The 22,359-nt window shown below is 40.9% G+C and overlaps 1 protein-coding gene across 12 annotated transcripts in view; it reads right to left on the reverse strand.

The window, feature by feature from the left end:
* The window catches only part of camta1a (calmodulin binding transcription activator 1a), a 282,069-nt gene that overhangs the window by 18,436 nt on the left and 241,274 nt on the right, over positions 1-22,359 (reverse strand). For 10 of the 12 annotated variants that reach the window (XM_063463290.1, XM_063463295.1, XM_063463288.1 and 7 more), the window contains 5 exons: positions 18,336-18,489; positions 13,552-13,692; positions 10,618-12,929; positions 6,354-6,480; positions 5,784-5,918 (listed from right to left, as the gene is read on the reverse strand). In XM_063463290.1, coding sequence (XP_063319360.1) covers positions 5,784-5,918; positions 6,354-6,480; positions 10,618-12,929; positions 13,552-13,692; positions 18,336-18,489 — 2,869 coding nt within the window. The remainder of the gene's footprint in view (positions 1-5,783; positions 5,919-6,353; positions 6,481-10,617; positions 12,930-13,551; positions 13,693-18,335; positions 18,490-22,359) is intronic. The other 2 variants (XM_063463296.1, XM_063463292.1) reach the window with 1 other exon arrangement.

Raw genomic sequence — 22,359 nt, forward strand, 5'->3', positions numbered from 1 at the left:
ACAGGAAAATACAATGTACAGATTCAAAACACAACTAGACTTTACTGAACACCATGGCAATCACAAGAAACTACACATGGAAAGCTTCACAGAGGTAGACCTCATTGCATAACTGTTATTCTGGATTGCATCAGACTAGATAGGCGTTACTGTTTTATCATCTCCCCACTGTATCTCAGGCATAGACTAACTAAATTAAGTGTCAGTGCTTTAAGAAAAAGCATTCCAGCAATTATATTGTTATAGAAAAGTCAATAACAGTCAATGACAGTGAAAGTTTCTTAATTGAGGTCATTCCCAGTTATTTGTGCAACTTGAACTGAAGCACATGAACACCCAGGAATTATGTTCTCTGGTAAAATGACTGTTTCTAGTTAAACATTCTTATCTGTTTAAAATGGCTTGTCCTTGTTGATCTCTCACCTCCAGGTGTAAGCACTCCCACACCACTCCTGTTACTAGAACTGCTAATGCTATTCTTCTTTTCGTTAATACTACAGGTACACCTGCTGTACAAGGGCTGCAGTAAAATGTTTAGCATTAAAATTGCTCCAATTTTGCTGTTTACAGGGCAATATATTAGGAATTAAACAACATTTTCTACTTTAATATCACTGCTTATATTTACTCACTTTATAATAATAAGACAGACTGATGATAAAAGGAACCAAACTCCTGACAAAGTAACTAATAATTAAATTACCACTCCTGCTACAGCCTCATAGCTTCAGCTTCCCCACTAACACTGGTATACTTAACACATGGATTAGTGCATTTATACTAAGATTCAGTCTGTCCTCACTGCTGCCAACCAGAAACCACCAAAAACTAGAGCGCCCTCAAAAATGCATTAGTTTCCCTACTAAAAAAAAGCAGTTATTCAGAATGATTTTCAGAACACATTTATTCAGGAAAATCAATGTTTGTGTTAAAGCAACAGTGAATATGAGTTTTCTAAAACTGTAAACAACATAACATTGTTTTGTTATGAAGAAAAAAATTGTAGTAGGGATTAAAATTTCTGGAGTATATTAACACTATATGCATATGCATAAGGTCTCGTGTAAAACATGAAAAAGCACTTTGGTGACTCATCCTAAGACTTTGCAACTTTTTTCTTGTATCTGTCACTGCTTTTGAAAATAGGATAACGTTTGAGCACTGCATAATGTGCTATGCATTGAAAACAGGAACTTCACAGAGGAGCAACAGGTCGATAAATGTACCCCATGCCTGGAATTCTCTCAGTTTAAATAGTCTGGAGAGCTCTAAGCTACAGCAAAGTTGGAAGACTAAATGAAGTCGCTGTCCACCTAAACTGTGGTGCTGAATGATAGACTAGGCTGCTGTAGTAAGGTATGTTCATGTGTCCATGCTGTTGATAATGTCTTTGAATGCAATTCAAATTGTGAAACAACAGAATAATGATTTTCACCAGCTACACACTGGCCCCGGTAACCTCAGCAGAACTCACACATGCGACAACCCCATTAATGCGCTAGACTAAAGCAACTACACCATGTTTAACAGCCTAACTCACGAAACAGTGCTTGCACCAGTTTAAAACACAATGATCCCACAGTTCAGACATAACTGACTAAAACTGTCAGGAAAGAGTGCAAACTGAAAGCCCAGGTATGCTTAAAGCATCAGGGCTTGGAAAACAGTCGCTGCTACAACTTAACTTCCCTTGTTCCTCCAAATGTGAGCAAATGCTGTTACTGACTCTGAAGGTGTCTGGAGTTGTCTAACACGTCCAAGCACAAGTCGTGAGTCAGGAGTTGGCTACTATTAGCGTCAACTCTCCAGTGCCCTGCAATGAGGCACAATTGCATGAAACACCTGGAAGCATGTGGCCAAAAGAGGCAGTTTCTGTAAAACTCTGTTACAGCACACACACCGATGACCACAGTGACATATAATAGCTCTGCATGCGGGGTGTTCAAAGAAACGTGGAACTTCTTCGGGCAAACACAAGAAACGTACAGAATATAAAAAAGCAGCCCAAACACATCACAACCACAAAACAGCACAGCACTACAGCCAAAGGTTGAGCTTAACACTTCTAACCTTCTATTTTATTTTCCATTGGTAAAGTCCACCTCAAAGCCAAAAAATACAGCCCCTTTGTCTTTTTAGGAAATGCAGGTATCATTCACTGGCATCCTGACCCAAAGAAGTCCAACCAAAGCTGCATTTCACTCAAACTGCAGTTTTGCCCCGACAGTCTGGCAGTCAGGCTACTGCATGGTGTAACACGGAGGAATAAAAAAAAATAAAAAAATATTCATAAATCCTTGGTGTAGACTGAATCTCAATCTCAACAGTGCACTCGTCAACAATAGAACAAAGTGAGGGAAGAGAGCGACGTGGGGAGAGAGAGGGGGGAGAGAGAGAGACCACTCACTACTCTTCTTCCTCTAATAGCCCCCTCCTCCTCCTCTACACTTGTTTCACCTCAAACACATGCACACTTTCCTAGTGTTTCTAGTAGCCGCTGCTATCCCAGCCTGCAGTAAAATGACAAATACCACAGCGAGGAAACGTTGTGCGCACGTGCCGCCGGTAAACAGACGCCCTAATTCCCGTTTGTCGCCTCTTGCGCGCGCCGCGATCCTGCGCATAAAATCTTGCTCCTCTTATTATTATTATTATTATTACTGTTATTATTATATTTCTCAATAATAATAATAACAATAATAATAATAATAATAAGATTTAAGCAGATATAGACGAGTCCGCGCAATACTCCAAATCCGGTCGGGTTTCGCCTTCTCCCAGCCCTAACTACTGCCGTCTCAAACTACAGTTTACCATGTTTACCCAAACACGCCCACTTCTCCGTTCCTGCATTGTGTGTACACGATCTGCCGTTTGTCTTGCCGGTGTAGTCGGGCTCAGAGTCAGTACTGTCAATACGCTCCCTTAAACACTAACAGTCACTAGGTGCTGCTATGCGGGGCTGTAATTTTGTCTGTGCCTAGCGAACCTCTTCCGGCTCGGTTCGTGGGGTCTGAGCTCAGGGACTTTAGTGGGGCGACGACGAGAGTTCTGCATCTCCGACAGCTTTTCTGTCCTGCCCATGGCTCCGTACCTGCAGTGCTGCAGAGAAAAGCGCGCCCCTTCCCCCACTCTGCATTATGACAAATCAAGGCAGGCAGGCAGCTGTGCCATTAGCACATCATAGCACAGTTAGTCTTCCACGGGAGAACGAACTCAGAACGCTGTACAGCACACCGCTGCGTATTCAGACAAAATGCTGCACGTATGGCACGTATGCTAATGGCAGCAGCCTATAGCAGTTCTAGTTAATCAGGCGACTGACCCCCAAGCTGCACAATGAAAAATAAATCTTACCACATTAACGTTTGGAAAGTGGGTAATAAAGCGTGTCTAGTTATTACTGTTTCGCGTATATGCGCAGCGCTTCTTGTTTACTCTGTTGCGCTTCACGACACCGGACAAGTGATGAGGGCACATAATTAAACGCTGCTCTACTTCTAAAATAAGTTGCTAAAAGTGTGATGGATTTTTTTATGTAATTGTAGAAGAGAACGATGTTAGACAAATTTAAACATTTTCTTAAAAATCTTCACGTTAACCCTCGTGGATGTTAAAGTGCGCTTTGCGTCAAAGTCGCTGTCCACACAGACCCCGCAGCTCTTTGTCACACAGGCTTTCGCCAAAAGCATCGGCTCAGTCTTGAACACTAATTCATAGCACAACATTTTCTTGGAGTAACCAACAGCGAATGGCACAAACAATCCTTTCCTTTTCTCTCCCCGCTCCCTACCACAGTGAGGTACACACAGAAACGGTCATATATGATTTGGACACATGGAACAACGACCACTAAGGTGTACTGTACATGCTGCATGACACAAATGCTTTGTTCTGCATGAGCTTAATCGCTCTACTAATTTCTGACAGGAATGATCGATCATTGCATCATGCATGGAAGCTAAAAAGATGACATCCAACCAAAAACTGAAAATTCCAGTGCACCCAGTGCTCATTTCTTTGTCCTCTTTAAAAATCGACTACAGACAACCACTAAATAAAGACAAGAAAGGGGTTAATTTAAGTAAGGTAATAGGGTGGGCTGTGTTTTCTCTGAGACAGTCAGCTCCTCCTTAACTGGTTCTGTGAATGGGCCAGTGAGGCAGTAGGGTATGAATGGCGGAGGGATTCACTGGTTCTGCCATGTATGGGAGCTGCCAGCTCACTCCCACTCCCTCAAGGGCCGTCTGCATTGCAGCTGTCCTGTGAGCCTGTGCTTCACCATGCCCTACTTTATCCTGTCAATGCTCAACCACTGCAGCAATACTTCTCCCAGCAGACACATGCACAAACAAACATAAATGACTCACATACTCATTACAGTCTGGTAAATACTCTTACTGTACAGCAGGTCTTCTGACTCACAGACTGGACTGGACTTTAAACAGAATGAAAATTTGTCACCCCTGCAGCAGTTTTCGTTACATGGTGCTCAAAAGTCCTGTTTTCTGTAAGGAGCTCACACATAGCATTCACAATTGACCATCTTTTGCAAACGCTTATAAAAACAAACCCAAATTTATTACTGAATTCACATTGATTTTAAGTCTGTGTAGGTTATCAGTCATCCAGGTCATGTAGTCTAAGGAGCTTGAAAAGAAGGCATCTGGACTTTAAGTACATTGCTGTTAAGGTTTAACCAAATAGCCTCATTAGTGGCCAAATTTAATATAGACAAGATGAGACAATGTAGACAGTATTTTGTCACCCAGCTGACCTTAAAATAAAATGTGCCCTGACACATCTGTTGTGGTGTTTAATTTGCATATCAGATAGGCAGACTACAAAGTCAAAGTGGAAATGTTGAACTCCAGTTTTCTTAGCATGACAGACACAGTAAAATCAATTTTTCTTGGGTAAAATCAAAATGGTACTGAGCAGCATGAAAGCACCATTAAAAAGGCTATTAAAAAAAAAACTTTATATATCAATGAATACATAAACATTATGCCAATTACAACATTACAGACTTATAATTCATTTTAGTTAAATTTGTATAGCAAAGGCAAACAAACAAACAATAAAATAATCCCTAATCACTCAGGAACTGTAGCTGAGCTACTAAAATATCAAATTACCATACAACTTTATTGCCAGTAAAGTTACCCTTTTTAAAACCAGGAACAGTAAGATTCTAAAGATTACGCAATAGCTGAAATAATGATTAAAAGCAGCTAATACGGAGATTTTCGGTGACATTTACCTTCAAAGATCAAATAACCTGCATGTTATTCTCAAGTACAAGCTCTAAAAACGGTGTTAATCATACCCTGATTTGATTCCAAGGTGAATATTGATCCAGCATGATACACGTAAAAATAAAACGTTTAAGAACAACCAAAAATGTGTCACTTAAAATGCCAATATCTCTGTGAAAATACCGTATATTACAGTTATGAGTATCTGGATTCTATTTGTGTGAAATCACAATGAATTTCCTGCACAGTTGTTTGGCTCCAGTGAGTTAAAGAAAATAAATGTGTAGGTAGTGAAGAAATTGTTAAAAGCCAAGAAAAAGAAATGATTTGAGCTGCTTGATGAACCATTAATCAAAACTGACAAAATTATTAAAGTCATAGTAGACGGTGCTCAAATAGAACAAGTAAAAATGGGGAGGGATTATGTAACAAAATGATAGAGTGAAGAAAACAGAAAGCAAAATGTGAAAAGCAACAGATGCAGTCATCATAAACGAGCCAAAGAAAATACAAGAGGAAACGTACCATCCAGAGAAAGCCAGTCGTGCTGAGATGATGGCAGTGAAGGAAGTGCGCGGGCCTTATACTCAAACACCACTGAATTGGAGATGATCTGGTTACTGACAGCCACCTGTAGTGTCACCAGACCTGTATCATGAGCTGGAGAGGGTGAAAGGAATGAGACATCCGGGCATATAAAATACACAGAAGTGTCACGGTTATGTGACAGATTTGCTTATGAGTTCAACTTTCCACGGGTTTCTTCTCTCAGTGTAAATGAAAATAACATTTAGGGATCATGTTACAATGCAACTGTTGTCATACAGTAAATATCAAAATGAAACAGAAAACAGCAGAGGTAAACAGTGGCTCACTTAGCATTGTTGAGTTCACTACAAAATTGTAAAATGAATCTCAGTAAAATGAAAAAGTGATATTTTATTCATAAATTAGCCAAAAAGTTAAAAAAACACAGACCATTTGTTTTGTTTTTGGTTCATGAATCATATGATGATACTGCCCCTTTACCAAAGAAATATATATATTATATATATGTATATTATATGTATATATGTAAGCTTTCTCCTGTCTTACCTGGGCAGTAACAACGCAGCACCCCTGGCTGGATAAGAGAAGCTGGAACTGAGATCTGGTCAAACAAACAGCTGTAATTTGAGGTGGCCTCTTGCCATGGCCCAGTGATCAGCACCTTAACTCCACCCTGAAAAAACAAGACAAATGGATAAACTCATAACACATTCAAAGTCAGCATTCCTGATTGCTGAATATCATATATATTGTTATTCTGCCACCTAGAGTGGAAAGATGAGAATGACACCAAGGTAAAGCAAACACAATCCTAACACTAATCTCTGCTGCCACCATGTGGATAGCTGGCATTTCGTCCTCCCACACCAATTTTCTTAAAAATACATATTAAAAAACCTACACTGAGTTTAAATATTTTGCTGCCCTCCAGAGGCTGAAGTAGACTATTGCTGCTGACAGAAATAACTAAAGACTAACAGCACAGAGTCATTGGATAATCATGACCTCATATTTTGTGCAAATAAGAAAAGTAAATATTAGTGTGCATATCTTTGGTCAATTCATGAATATGGATGCAGCTATTTTTGTTTAATCTATATTAAATTTTTTTTAACTTACTTTAAAAAAACTATTTTAGAAGACAATGTTAGAGGCTAATTTCATGAAAGCTGCATGAAATTAAGTGGGTATGGGTATGTGTATACTCATAATCATGCGATTATGCGATTATGGGTATACACTTACTTTTACTTACTAGTTTTCAGTACTTTCTGATATATATTTGGAATTTAACCCGTACAAATGCTTAGTCCTCAACACTAATGCTAATCATACCACTCTGTCTTGCGTGACTGTAATTACTAGGTGATAATGGAAAGCGCTTTCCTATTACCATATTGCCCATTCAATAAAAAAACATATTAAAACATATTTAATCAATCGATTATTATCAGTTATTACATTACTTTTTGCAATCATCCAATCCTTTCTTCATTCACTTCCCTTGATTTTAGAGATGTGATGTGGCTCTATAAACCTTGATATTTCCTTCTTTAGTAAAAAACCAACAAACAAACAAAAAGCTGACATTATGTCTTAATTCTAATTATGTCAGTTTTATAACAGAAAAACACAGTTGTGGTCAAAGTTTACATACGCTCATCACGGGCATCACGGTAAGTTGAAAATAAAACCAAGAAATGAGTGCATAGGTTTGAATTTATTTTGGATTTTCTCTAATCGACACAGGGTCAGTGGTATACATGCAGGTTTAAATATATACATAAAACTACACTAGTATTTGGTGAAATGTCTCTTGGCAAGTTGCACCCCGACCAGACACTTTTGGTAGCCGTCAAAAAGCTTCTGGCAAAACTATGGCTGCATATTTGACCACTCTTTCTGGCAGAACTGGTAGAGTTCATTTAAATTGGCTGATTTCCCTAAAAGCACAGACCTAGCTTTTAAGCATAATGCACACATTTTCTGAGGTCAGGGCTGTGAGAAAGCTGTGTCAGAAGCTGAATGTTAGCTTGCTTTATTCATTCCAAAACCAATTCTGATGTGTGTTTGGGATCATTGTCCTGTTTCAATCATGTAGCTGTTCAGTTGAGGTAAAGTTGAAGAATTTGGAAGTTGTCTTCCTTCTTGATTATTTTAATGTACCATAGCAAAACAGCCCCAGACTCCTTACACCATACTTAACATTCTGTATAGTGTTCTTATGTATGAAAGCCTCAGTTTTACCCCTCTACCACACCTCTTGTCACTGTAGGATGCATTGTGATTTCACTCTCTTAATCCACAGTCATGATAAACTTGCTTCACTGTGGACAGTCACACTGACACATGAGCCTTGTTGGTTCCTGGGTTATTCCTGAAAGCCTAACAAATTCAAACTTGTACATACGTACAATTGTTTAAACTGAAATCTGCAGTTGTTTAGAAATAGGCCATTAAGTATGCTTAAAATCTGGGTCTGTGCAAGGAAACCAACTAATTCAAATGAACTCTACAAATTCCTCCAAGAAAAGTGGTTAAATATCCAGCCAGAATTATGCTTGTTCATGGCAACCAAAAGCATCTGGTGTAAGTACTACTAACTAAGGGACATTTAATTAAATATTAGTGGGTATGTATGTATACCTTTGAAGCTATATGGATATTTTTGACACTTTGTGTTTTAAAACTGCACCAATTCAACCAATTCTTGTTTTTTAAAGTAATTAAGGATGTATGCTGTACAGTCATTCCACCCTGTGAAAACTGTTCAGAGAAATAATTAAAAGCTTAAAATTACCATGGCATTCATGCTCATAATTAATGTATCTAAACTTTTGACCACATCTGTATCAAGTAATTATTTAAATTTAGCCATTTACAGTCATGTCTGAAACAGCAATAAATCTATGTATTTATAGAGATATCTATCATTCCTTGTTTGCGGATCAGAGAAACTTTAATGTACATTTTCTGATTTTCATATTTCATTTTCATTTTCTTGTGGTAAAATCTACTATTGGGATACAAATAGGGGATACATTAAAGATGCAAGTGAAAGCTGTTATGTGCAATTTATTTATAAAATGTATAAATAAAACAAAAGTATTGCATAAATTTAATATGATGAAACTGGTTGTCATATTTTCCAGGATCGTTCTTTAGTTATATTAACTCCTTTATTAATTCTGCATAGAAAATTCAATTTAGTTTCAGTCACAGAGCTTAGCTTGTACTATATAATACTGTTTTTTTATTATGGGTCACAGAAAAGGCCAGAGTATGTTTTGCTGTTGTTTTTTTGAGTATGTTGGAGCAATAACAAATAGATAATAGGACTTTTGTTTTCTATGGGTCTGCATCAGCAAAGACAGCAAAGTCTTTTCTAAGATAATTCAGTTCAGTTCAGTTCATTTTTATTTCAAACATGTGCCTTCACAATCATTTCCAAATATCATTTCATTATTTGTTTGAAAAGGAGTAGGCAGAAGTAATTACTTATTTGTCCCTACCCCCTCAAGTTTTACCTCTCATTCTTTTAATTTTCTTTTAGTCTTAAATTAAACAAACAACATATGAAACAAAAGTACAGCAAAACAAAACAAAACATACATAAATAAAAAAAAAGAAATTAGCAAGCCCCACCACAGTATAGTTTCTTTTATATGAAAAATACAGAATGTGTATATTTGCATATTCATAAGTTATGGAAAAACAAACAAACCAAAAAAAAACAACAACCAAGAACCACAATACCATTACCAGCCACATTACCGTCCTGGGTTAACCCCGTTTTCTTCATTCTTATACTTATTTAAAATTTGTTTTTTATATTTTACTTTAAACTGGCTTACGTTAATGCATGTGATTCTGAGTGTTTATTTTAAATTTGACAAATTCATTTTTTACTATCGTTACTGTTGTTATATTTGTCGTGTTATCATGTGTGTTGCTTTACAGGTATTCAACTTTCTGACATAAAACCTTTGGTTTGCTATGATTTCACATTAGTTATTGGGCTGGCCAGATCTTGCTGTGGATAATTCAGATAATTTAGTTTGAAGTGAACATGATGAACAGGCCCCCAAAAATATACAATTTAAACAATAAATTTGTCAATCTAATGGGTATTTATAAGGATAGCCTATTCTTATATGAAAGGTCTGCTTAAGTTAAATAAGAAGGATCGCTGTTCACTGTCCTGTCTGAATTCCCGTGCATTTGGGCTGCTGTTCTATTCTTTTGGTTTCTTTGCCAAACATTCAAAACTCAAAATTTTTTACCTGCCTTATGTGAGCCAATCAGCTTCTGTTGCCTGTGTTTTAAATCTCAGTGCTGTTCGGCATTTTTGTTTCCAGATTCTCATTCATGTCCCATTTGCTCCATATCTCCACCTCATTCTGGTCATTCAGAGAGCTTCTTTCAAGTCTATGTCTGCTTTCACCAGCATATGGACTCCAGGGGTACTGTCCTACCTTCTACCATATCAGCTTTGCCATGTTCCTTTATAGGAGTCAAATCACCAAATAGCTTGTTACTCAGATTCAATAAATTAAATTCATTTTTTTCTAATAATCAATCCTTAGTCAATTATTAATTTACATACCTAACATTGTATTTTTTAATTTTCTATTTTTTTTGTATAAAAAAACAACACCTCAGACAGCACTTTAGATGAGTGGGCTACTCTAAAAAATGTTAGAGCGTTCTAGTGCAGAAGTGACTATTACAAATATGACTATTGTGAGTCCTTCTAATCTTTTTCAACAATTAGGCTGGTATATAAATGACCAAAAAGAAAAAAACTCACCTCAGGGTAGGACCACTCAGGCGAGTAGTCAGTGACCATGAAAAGACGGCCTGTAGCCTGAAGCATCCCCAGAGCACCTTGGGCTACAGCTGCAGAAACCACCTCTGCTACATTCATGTAGGACAATGAGCCGGTCTCTCCTGTGCCTCCTCCTGCACTGGCCCCTCCACTTAAAGACTGGGGGCTGCAGCAGGGTTGGAGGCAGAGCTCTGAGGGGCTGTAACCAGAGCCCCTGGCTCCTCCATCTTCCTGGCCCTGCTGTGGGGGCCCACCAGCTGTGGTCTGGTTATCTGAGTTGTGAGATGTGACAAGCTGGTGAGCATATAAGGTCCCTCCAGCTGACATGGCTGTTCCACTACCATCCACAGAGATGAAGTCATTAATGAGGTCAGAAAACTGGTTTCCAAAAGAGATGTCAAAGTGATCCAGACTTATCTCCATGCCTGTCCCTCCAGCTCCTCCGTTACTGGCTGCTCCCCCCAGACCCTGGTGGGTTCCTACAGCATTGTAGAGTCCCTGCACCATGCCCGTGCCTTGGAGAAGAGGCTGCAGCTGCTGTTGCTGTTGGGGGTGGTTGTTGCTATCACTGGTGTTGTTTCCATTATGAACTGCTACCCCTTCACCCGCACCTCCTGTCCCTCCTTCACCGCCATCTGAAGCCTGCTGCAGGTAACGTTCTGTTCCTCCTCTCTCTCCATTTCCACATCCCTGGATGTGATCACCTGCTTTGAGCAGATTTTCAGCTCCATTCTCGGTGGCTCCAGTCTGAGCTGAATTCACACTCCCAGGTTGCTCTAGACCAACCACCTCCTCGTGCTCGGTGCCCAGCCCAGGAAAGGTCCCCTGGTATTGTAGCAGCTGGAGAGAGCCAGCCTGGCCAGGCCCTTCTGTGGGTGAGCCTCCATTGCAGCTGGTTCTGTGCTGGGTCTGATGGGTCTGATGGTGGTGATGAAGGTGGCCATTACTGCCAGGTGAGTCTGTTTTTACAACTTGTAGCCCCATATAAGCTCCAGAGTCATGGGAGTTGTGCTCCATCAAATGTGTTTTCTGGCCCATGTTGGGCCTCCCCTGCTGAGTCTGGCTGGTCTGAGATGCATCCTGGAGGAAGAAGCTGGGTGAACGATTCTGATGTTGCATGTGAGGACTGGACATGGCTTGACCATAGCTCACTGTGGTAGTGCTGGACGTATAGTCTTGCTTGGCATCGATGGCACTGAAATCCATTTGCTCCAAGGTAGTGCTGGGACTCAAACCACCTCCAGATGGAAGCAGGGAGCCCGTGGCTGTCAGACTGAGGCTGCCCTGACCTGAACCAGCACCAGATGACACAGATACACCACTCCCACAATTCACTACTGCCCCCACCTGGTAGCCACTCTCCTTGGCCAGCTGCTGCTCAAATGATGTATCTTCTGTTTTGATGTTCTTTACGAGAGCTGAGTTGAAAGTGTAGGTATTATCTGGCATGGTGGGGGAGCGTTGTAGACTGCCATTGGTGCTAGCACTGCCACCAGAGGAAGACGAGGTGGAGGAGGAGTTTCCCTCTGTCTTCATTGCGCTGCCTCCATAGGTCTGGCCTTGTTTGGGGTTGTTCAGGAAGCAGTCGGGATCAAAGTTCATATTAGTTTCTGGGATCTTGATGGTTCCCGAGTCCAGACTGCTGGAGAGCACCAGTTCCTCAGACACCCCAGCTGTAGACAACATGGAAAGACTGTCTCCTGCAGTGGTAGTCCCAGGTTCTCCTACACTTCCACTGGGGAAAGCAAATTTGTGACGATCGGAGGTCACAGACAGCACCAGGCCCTGTGAAGTGGCATCTGCACCCATGAGGTGAGTATTTGGACCCCCAGTAGGAGACATGCTGTAGACAGGGTCTCCAGGGACCTCAGACATAAAGACACTCTGAGACAGGCCAGACATGACAGAGGCCACATGACTCATCCCTGTCACCACAGGGCTATCAGCCATGTCCGGATCGCTGTTGAGGCCGCTGCTGATGGAGACAGGTGAGTTCTGGGTGGTGTCAGGGACCTCAACCTGGTTTGTAGATGACACCTCTGTGCTGTTCTGGTGTAGCAGGACAGGCTTGTGGACTTTTCCATTGCGTTTCTCCCTGGTGCTACCCCCTCCAGTCCCTCCCCCAGAGCTTTTTCCTCCACCATGGGCACTGTGCTCTGTTTTCCCCTCAGACACATCGTTGTTCTGTACCTCTGAGTGGGCACTGCTGTATCCCCCTGAGCGGGGGTCCACTTTAGGGGAGATAATGCGGTGTTTGGCACTGTTGCATTTGTGGTGCACACTGCTTCCTGCACCTATACGAGGGCAAACAGAGCAAAAGAGGTTGGGGATTTAGCTGTGTGAGGGAGTAAAACAGGCAAATTTATTCTATTGATTTCCAAGTGCTTAAAAATTAGGCAAATCTACTATTCAATGAACTGAGGCAAAGATGGATTATTAGTTTGTTTTTGTATTTATAATTTTGTGCAACATAATCTTCTCCATGTGATAAATCCTCTCATAGGCATAAGGCGATGTAAGTGTATGGGACGCTCTGCACGCCTTGTTATCTTAAAAATAACAATGGAAGTAGGGGTTACTTAGAGTAATTTGTTCTCTAAATTAGAAAACCTTCACTCTCTACATTCTTTTTCTGATTAAAAAAGTCAGTGAAATAACACAGCTGAAAATATCCTATTGAGATTAGCATAAAATTTGAAAAGCGCAAGGCTATTTCAGATATGCCCCTGACACAGATATTAGGAACTTTAAAAAATAATAGGGCCCTACATTTGATTTCACTATTAAATCACCAACCCATAAAAGAACAACCTTCTCTGATTTACAACATACTAAACATTATCTTTATGTCCTCTCACTGAATTTTTGAGTTCTCTCTTTTGGAGAATAAACTCCTTCCCACCCACTAGCCCTTACCCAGGGTGCCCGTGCAGAGGCAGTTGTGAGTCCGGGGAGGTGGCTTAGTTTGGTGGCTGTCCAGAATCTGTTGCACTAGCTGCTCCACTGAGAAGCCAGAGCTGCTGTTCCCATTGCTGCAAGTCCACTTGATGCCATGAACTGCCGGGAGAGAGGAGGAGACAGAGATGTCAGCCAGCCCAACAGACCACCAGCCACGCCAACCCCCCGCCCCACCCACTGCCCTCCCTGTCTACCTGCTAGAACACCTCATGCTGGTCACCTCTCCCAAAAAAAAGTTTCCACATAAAAACAGTTAGTATTTCTGGTTTTCCCTAAAGGTAAAACAATCCACCGACTCAGACAGACTAGTTTCAACAAAGAATCTAAATGGCAGTACCTTTGATTATTTGTTCAGTCTCTATCATTTCTTCCCCAATAGACTGAAACAGCTCTAAATTTCCCCTCTTACCCTAAACCCCCTGTTTCCTTTCTTAGCACAGCATTGATCGGTTGCTTTCCCCTCGTATCACTTCAACATAATGTCAAGCCTTTTGTATTGGACTGCTTGTTTTTGTTGTGATTCTTTTTCTCCTATATGTCAGTGCCCGCTGCTACTCCATGGCGTCTCCTCTGTGAGTGCTGATGAAGGTGACAGCAAGCTCAATCTTTCCACTCGCCACCCTTACCCTGACCTATGACTCTGTTCTGACGGGAAAAGCCTCTGGGAAAGAACATCACCAATCTGCTGCTGCCGGATCGGCTGCTGCACCAAGGGAAAAAGGGAGGTTTTCTCCTGTAAGGCTCCACTCGCTTGCCTCAGTCACACCTCACTAGCACCTCCTAATACTTTTCATCGCTCCACTTGTCAAGCAGCCACCACTTCTGATGAGACAGATAGTGGTTTCAGTGGCTGTAAGGTGGTAGGAGACACCACTGAGTGCTGCAGAGCTCAGGCTCTCAACTGGGGAAAAAGGTAATATTTCAGAAGTGAGGCATATTTAGGCTATCAAACAAAATCAAGCCAGCTTTAATTCAAGTTGTCTACACTCTAGTACCTCCTTTGGTTAAATATGCAAGCGAGATACATAGAGAGAATGAGGTTCAGAGCATGTATGAAAAAAGCTGAGGATTTGCTTAGTGCATGTCTGTTTGCACTTGAGATAAAAGGAGATGGAAACAGCGTAAGAGGGTGAGGGTAATGGAGATTAAAGACAGAGCTAGTTAAATTGAAGTGAAAAAAGCTGGGAAACATGATTGCATGACTGTGATAAGGATCAAACTTGAAAGCTCTACATTCCTTTGGCAGATTACAGGCTGGTCACCAGCAGATGTCAGCAGAGCTGTAGTGATCAAGCTAAGATCATACGCTCCACAGAAAACTAACCGTGGCAGGTTATAGAAACATGAATAGGATTCAGTTTGATGTATAATAAAGTCAGATTTATTCAGCCATTAATCTACTGTGGGTGAGCTAAAAAAAAAAAGAAAAAAAAAAGGGAAAAAAAGCAGATAACAAATGTGAGGGGCGAGTTTCATCTAACGTTATTACAATTAATGCACAAATTGTGTTTGGAGGTTAAACCACTTTAACCTCTTGACTTTGTACTATATAAATATACAAAATAGTACTAATGAAATGATGCTAATAAAGATAACAAGGCAAAATGGTGTCGTGAATTTCCGTCCATAGCAAAGCAACATGGAAGCTTCAGGACAGACGAATGTCTGTGCTGATGATCAAACTCAGAGAGGGTGACAGAGCAAGAGTGAGAGCGTAATGCAACAACTTACATCCACCATGCAGCGCCATGCCTATTTGTCCAAACAATCTTGTTTCCCCTCTGCCCTGATCCCTCATGCCAGATTGCCACAGCCCTGTTCATCTAGACGGGTGTCACCCCTGAAGGCTCTGAGTTGTTGACGTACAGTTACCACCGTGTCTGCCTGTCTGCTCTTCTCACTGAGGGTTATATTCTAAAGCAGACATGACAGGAGCACTGCCACTAGGTTTAATCCCAGTGGAAGCAACAGCCGAGGCACCAAACGGCGACCTATTCATATGATCATTCTGATGATTGGATCCTGTCATGAGCAGCATCATACAGCCCTAATGACAAAAGCAGTTGATGCTGGGCATTTCCCACTCGGTTGTCTCTGCACCACTGGACATTATATGGGACAGCAGAGTACAACAGTTTATATGATGGCCAGTGCTGTCTGTCTTGCCTTGGTCTGTTCTTCTCTGGCCCTGTCTGTCTAGCCTGGAGACAAGCCTTCTGTCTGTCTGAGTGTTTGTTAAAACTGCTCATGCGCTATCTGTCAGCAGGCTTGGGGCATAGCTGCAGAGTGCTGCGTGTTTATTGCATTAGACCAAAAGAGTGAATCAAGCTGGCTGCCTTGTCTATGGAACTGTAGCGTGACTGTGTAGCGATGCCCCTCTCTTACCCCCACCCTCAGCCCCCCCATCTTCTTGCTACTTCTCTTTCTCATCAAACACCGCGGGGTGTTAAGGATGACGAGGTCAGACAAGGCCATGTTTCACAGGGCTTATATTTGAACTACTGTGTGTGAGCATTCGTGCATGTGAAAGGTTTTGTGACTGAGAGCAAGAATGTGTGTGTGTGTGTTTTGTTGTGGAGAGACAGAATAAGCTCAACTGATCCATGAAATCCACATTTTTCCTTTGTTGTTTTTTTTTTGTATCATTAGACATGTCAAATGGTTTGTGCAGTGAAATTTTGTGAAAAGCACAACAAAAAGGGAAGAGCCAGACAAAGGGGGGCAATTATTTTGGAAAAATTGGCATTGATCTGGAAAAAATAACGATTTGACTTAAAACTAAGAGTGTGCTGACAAAATTCAGCTTGTGAAATGGGAACCATCATCAATTTCTAAGAAAGCAAATAAGAAGAATTTCCAAACATAGAGCCAGACATGAAAACACTGAAATGTGTACTGTGGAAATTTTGCGCTTTGCATTTGATGCTCAAACCCTAAAGTTTAAATTTAGATTTTGCACATTCCTGATAAAGTGAGAAAATAAAGTTGTTCAGCTGGTTATCCATGCATTTTGTCCCGATAGTTTCACTATACAACCTAAACGGCACGCATAAGTTCTGCTACGTTCTGTTATATACAAAGGGGGAGTCTTAAAACTACACACACATTTGAACCCAACATCTTGAAACAAACACAACAAAACAGAAAAATGACTATATTTGGGGAGCTAATTTATGATATAAATAAAGCATGATTCACAGAGGCCAACTTCATCACAAGTCTTGGCTTCTGCTCCCTGCGTTGAGATTAAGGTTGCTATCTCACATGACCACTAGATGGCAATGTTGCTCTATCATTGAGTTCATGTTGACATGTCTTGTGCTCCAGGAGAAAGAGAGAAGGATGGAGAGGAGAAGAAAGACAGAAAGCAGAGACAGAAAGAAGGAGAGGGATTTTTTTTGCTCTTTATGTAGCCCCTCGTGTAGCCTGGCAGCTAGAAGGCATCTCACACTCACCCTCTTTGTCCCAACAACTCCCAAAGTTAATGACTTTACGCATTACTGCAAATGGTGCTTGATTTTTACATTAAGCCACAGATGTAATGAATACAGTAGGCTGTTGTTGCTCAGCGACTGTCCTGAGGTAAGGCTTTATGTTAAAATGACCTAAAACTAATGCTGTGATGAGGGTAACAATACAGCCTAGACCCCAGTGATGATGGCCTCGATTGCCTATTCAGTATGCAGCCAGCACGTGTGTGTGTGTGCTTGTAAAGCTGCTGACACCTTCCTCTTTACCTAGCCACATCACCAATAATTGGCCATTGGAATATCAGTCACAGCTCTGCTGGCCCCTGCCAGACACGCCCGAATTAGAGTCTGGTTGTTAAAGGTATCTTAACAGCTCTCTGAAAGATTTTCAATGCCCCCACAAGGTCCCCTTTTGGCTATTATCATCATCAGACGAACCCTGATTTTTTTTTTCCAAAACATTGCCTCGATCTTTGAGCAGGTCTAGAGACTCATAAAAACACATAATGCAACTCACAGAGCATTAGTAAAGCTGATTAACAACAGGGATCAATCCATTGAGGGGGGAGAGAGACAGAAAGAGCCAGATAAGGGGTGAAGGGGGATTTCTGGTGAGTCAGACATTCTTGCTCCCACGCACTAAAATGAATCAATAACCAGCTTGCTGCCCTCCTCTGCTTTGACTGCCTTCATGGACCAGAGGGGAGATGTACTCTCTCAGTCTGGCCGGAGTGGTGCCAGAGGTCTAGGGGAAGAGCTGAACTTCGACCTCCAAGTAAGAGACGGCTCCAGGAAGAGCACAAGCACTCATTTAAAATTGTAGGAATACTAGCCAAAGATGTTCTCTGACTGAGGTGCTGAGGGCACTTAGTGTACCAGCTATAAGATAATAGGACTGGAACATAAATAATCAGACAAAAACAGCTGCCAGTAGTCTTTCCATGCATGCACATGCAGGTGTGCATAGAGACTATTAAGGCCTATTTTGCTGTTACAGCCTCTGCTCATATTAAAGGCTATGAATAAAAGTTTAGAATGACAAGAGCTAATGCATGCATAGCTCAAATCAGTATTACTCAAGTTCTCACACATGGACTACTGTTGTTCATTTTGAGATTAATGGACACAAAAAGCTGCCCAATGAGGCTGCTCTTCTGCATGACATGATTAAAAAGCTATTTCCTTGTTTGAAAAGAAGACATTTCTGTGGATTTTAAAAGTGTGCGTGTTTCCGTCAAACAAGCTGTCCTGCTTCAAAATTCCTCAACTCACACATGGGTTTGAGCTGGCCGATCAGTTCCTCCTTGGTCCACTTGGCCCACTCTTTCTTGTCTGTATTGATGGAACACAGGATAGGGCCACATGGTTTCCCACAATCCTCGATCGCTGGAACATTCAAATAGTGGACGAGCACAATATCAGGGTTCTGTGGGGAAATCAGAGCGAGCAGGATGGTTACACAAATGCAAGAAATAAAAGCTTGATTTGCAAAGATGAAGACTAGAAACAAGTCAATTTATCTGCAAGGAGAGTTAGACGATTTGTTGAAGTGAGATATTCAGTCTTTCTAAAAAAGTGAGTATTCTTTTGAAATAAGTGGTAAAAAATTCAGCTCAAGCATTGTATTGAGTCAAATAAACTCAAAACCAGCTTGTCAATTTTTCTTACACTCTTTATTTAATTCTTAATTTTAGTGAAAAATTCTCAAAACCAAAGCTACCAAACAAGATAATAATACACAATCTCACATTCACAACTTCAGCAGTTTTACAAAGAGCTTCTCATTCAGTCTTCTCATTCACACAAACACACACACACATACACACACACACACATATACACATATATATATATATATATATGTATATATATATTTCTGTACATGAGAGGGAATCGGGCTTGTCTCATAAATGACAGATATTCAGCATAGTGCAGGAAAAAATTGAGACTTTGGGGATTGATAGTACACATCATGCAGTAAACTGTAACAAGTGCTAAACAAGTCCTCGATAATCACCAGTGGTGAGACAGCACCTGTCTTTGGACTTTCAAAGCAAATAGGCTGGTCCCTGTCATTTTTTTTAAAACATCAGCTTCATCAGACTAATCTCACACAGACAGCATGTTAACAATTTCAAAATCAGTTTGTGTTTTGCCAACAAATAGACCCGATTATGCAACTGCACTTAAAAATAGAAATTAATAATGATAGTTGATAAGGTTCGATAGGGTAGAGTGTTAATAATGATTATTAAAATGAGTTGTTACTGCTTTGAAAAAACAAATGTGTGAATGTGTTTATGTTGATAAAACACACATATTTGTAATAATTTCACTTAACAAATCCAGTGTGATTACTGGGCAGTCTTGAAACAAGTTAGCACAGCTAATAACAGTCTTGGCGGACACAAGAGGGCTTCAAACATCCACATACTGTGTGATGTGCATGCAACGCAACCAGCTTCTATAATTACCTTTATAGTGTACAATTTGTTAAGATAAAAAAAGACCCATATTTACATAATCTTCTGAACATTCTTACACATTTTTCTGTTCTTGCATAATATATTATTCTCAAAATAGATCAATTAGACATACAATCACAAGGCTTGGTTAGATTAGGATTTTTTTGCTGTGCATAGTGGATAATCTGTTCCATGGTTTCTTAAGGATATAATGGAGTGATAGTGACACATGCAGCACTCGTAGCTACTGTGTCTCAGATGAGAGGGCTTTTATGTGGAACAAGCCAGCTGGTTGGTGAGAAGTAAATGTTGCTGAATTAGAAACCCTGCATGGTATCCCTCACACAGACAACAAAGCCCAAGAACAGAAGAGGAAATGCACAATCCAAAACATAGCCAGGCAGCAGAACAAATCTGGGATCAGAAATCTGCAATAATCTCACTCATTATGCGACTGTATCTCTGCATCTCCAAATGTGTGATTGGATGCGTATACTAGTGCGTGTGCTCATTAATGTGTGTATTTGTATGTGCATATGTGTGTTAATTACAATGTGTGCTTGTGTAACACACGTATGGCATTTTGTCAAGTCCTCCCACATGGTGAGATGATGCCCTCAATTAACTCTGCCTGTATTTACCAAGTCAAAACTCAATAATTTTCCGCCTGCAAATTGTTACTGGGTTACCTCTGCAAATTCTCTAAATTGACAGCTTATGAATAATAGGTAGCGTTTAAAGGAATGTTGTGCAGGTGTGAATAACATCCATTCACTTCTGTAATCATGAAAAGCTTTGATTACCTAGCTCTCACAAGGAATGTTCCTATTTCAGTCTTTATCATTTCTGTATCACTGTCAACATCTGATTGCCACTAAAACCAACAAAGACAAACAAGGTAAAATATCCCCATACTGACACATAGGAGCCACTCTGAATACACCTGACCCATACACAGCCAAATGTGCAAACACACATATGGGTACAACCACAGGAAGAGACGCTCTCATTACATGGTCTCTGGGTATGCTTGTTAATCTTTTGTGAATGTTTGGCCTTGGAGTGTTCCTGTCATGTTGGTTGAAAGAAACAGAAGGAGATTTATTTGTCTTTTACAGAAGTAAATCACACAAAATCACACTTACATGTGTGCATGCAATTGCAGCTAAATAAGATGCAAGAATGGACAAACCGACTGAGACCTTGATCGAGAAAAATGCTGTGACAACACGTGCGTGACTGCAGTTTGAGGCTTCATCAGTACTAAGTGGCATATAAATCAAGGTGCTGCTACTGTAGGTCTGTGCTCCCTCTCACTGTGAACCATTAATCTGTGACTATGCCCCCCCCCATCCCCAACCACAATCTTTTCCACTGCCTCCCACCGTCCCTCTGATTTTCCTTTTACATCAGGCAGGGGTGTGGTTGGAGGGACACACAGATACACAGAACCAGTTACTTCTGTGAAAACGTCCCAAACATGCGAACAACTACCATCTCTGATGTGTTTGGGCACTCACGGTTCAGCAGTACATAATGCAATCTAAGGAAGACAGATGACCTTCCCTCACCACTTGCAGCAGAAGCTGGATCTAGACATTGCTTTGTGTTATCGTACTGCTTTCCTTGTCCCCTGTCATTGGCATGGACACTAGGTGATGACTGCTGCCCTGTTTGGATGGAGATGGCACAGGCGGTGTGCGACGCCCCCAGATGGCATCACCAGCTGTGTCAATAGCCAAGAGATGCCCTCAATCTTTACTTGGAATGAAAGCGCAGAATGTAGACAGCTTCATTCAATTACGAGCGTACATAAATGTATGTGGATCTATGGGCACAGTTGGGAGTGAATGTGCACAGAAATAGAGCACATGTATAAGTGTGCGCAAACACACATGCGCACACAACAACAGACTGAGCAAGGGCAAACTAATTAGCATAGTGTAACAGACACACATGTACTCACAAGACACATAAGGCTTAGTTGAACACAATCATACACGTGGTTACGCACAATCTCCTCCCTCCAACGCCCACACTCCCAGCTGTTTCCTACCTTTTCACACATAACTACACAAATATGCACACACACGTATAACACAATAAACACAAAGGAAGAGACCATGAGGTAGTCTTATAGCTCATCCAAATATAAGTAATCTTTATGTTCGCGTTTTACTATTAGGAATTTGCTACCTATTGTAAACCAAGAAGAGAGCCAGAGGCATATAACGTCTGGAACTTTCACTCTCTTTTTTCAGTCTTGTTTTACTTCTTTCTCTCCTCTTACTTTACAACATATTTAACAGTTCTCTCTCAACTCAGGCCTACCTCCACTCAAAGAGGAAAACAACACAATGAAAGTGTAAAGCGTCACATAAATCTATCAGGATGGTAATTTAATTTAATTTCCTGCTGGCTGCTTTCTTTTTCCACAGTGTAATATCAGTGAGTTGGTTTTCCAAGTGTAGGGGGAAAAGGCTGAGGGTGAACTTTTTGCCTGGATAGTCTTTTTCAGAGAAAATGAGATCTCATTAACTTATTGATTAATTGTGTAATGTAGTCTTTGGTTGTTTTTTTTTCTCTTATTTCCCATGCAAGTCTCAAGGCAGAGCTCCAGCCTCCGCTCTGCAGCGGTGGGGAAGACTAGAACAGAGTTACAGGAACCTGTGGTGTGCATTTGCATGTGCAAACATTTCAGGCATTTTAGACAACACCACCATGGATGAACTGGATTCATTGTAAACAACTGGAGACAGGCAACTAGAAAACAGATTTCTACATCAGATGTATTGACCTCACAGAGTCCTGATCTGAAGATCATTAAATTA

Source organism: Pelmatolapia mariae, linkage group LG20 (genome assembly GCF_036321145.2).
Source record: "Pelmatolapia mariae isolate MD_Pm_ZW linkage group LG20, Pm_UMD_F_2, whole genome shotgun sequence".
NCBI lineage: Eukaryota > Metazoa > Chordata > Actinopteri > Cichliformes > Cichlidae > Pelmatolapia > Pelmatolapia mariae.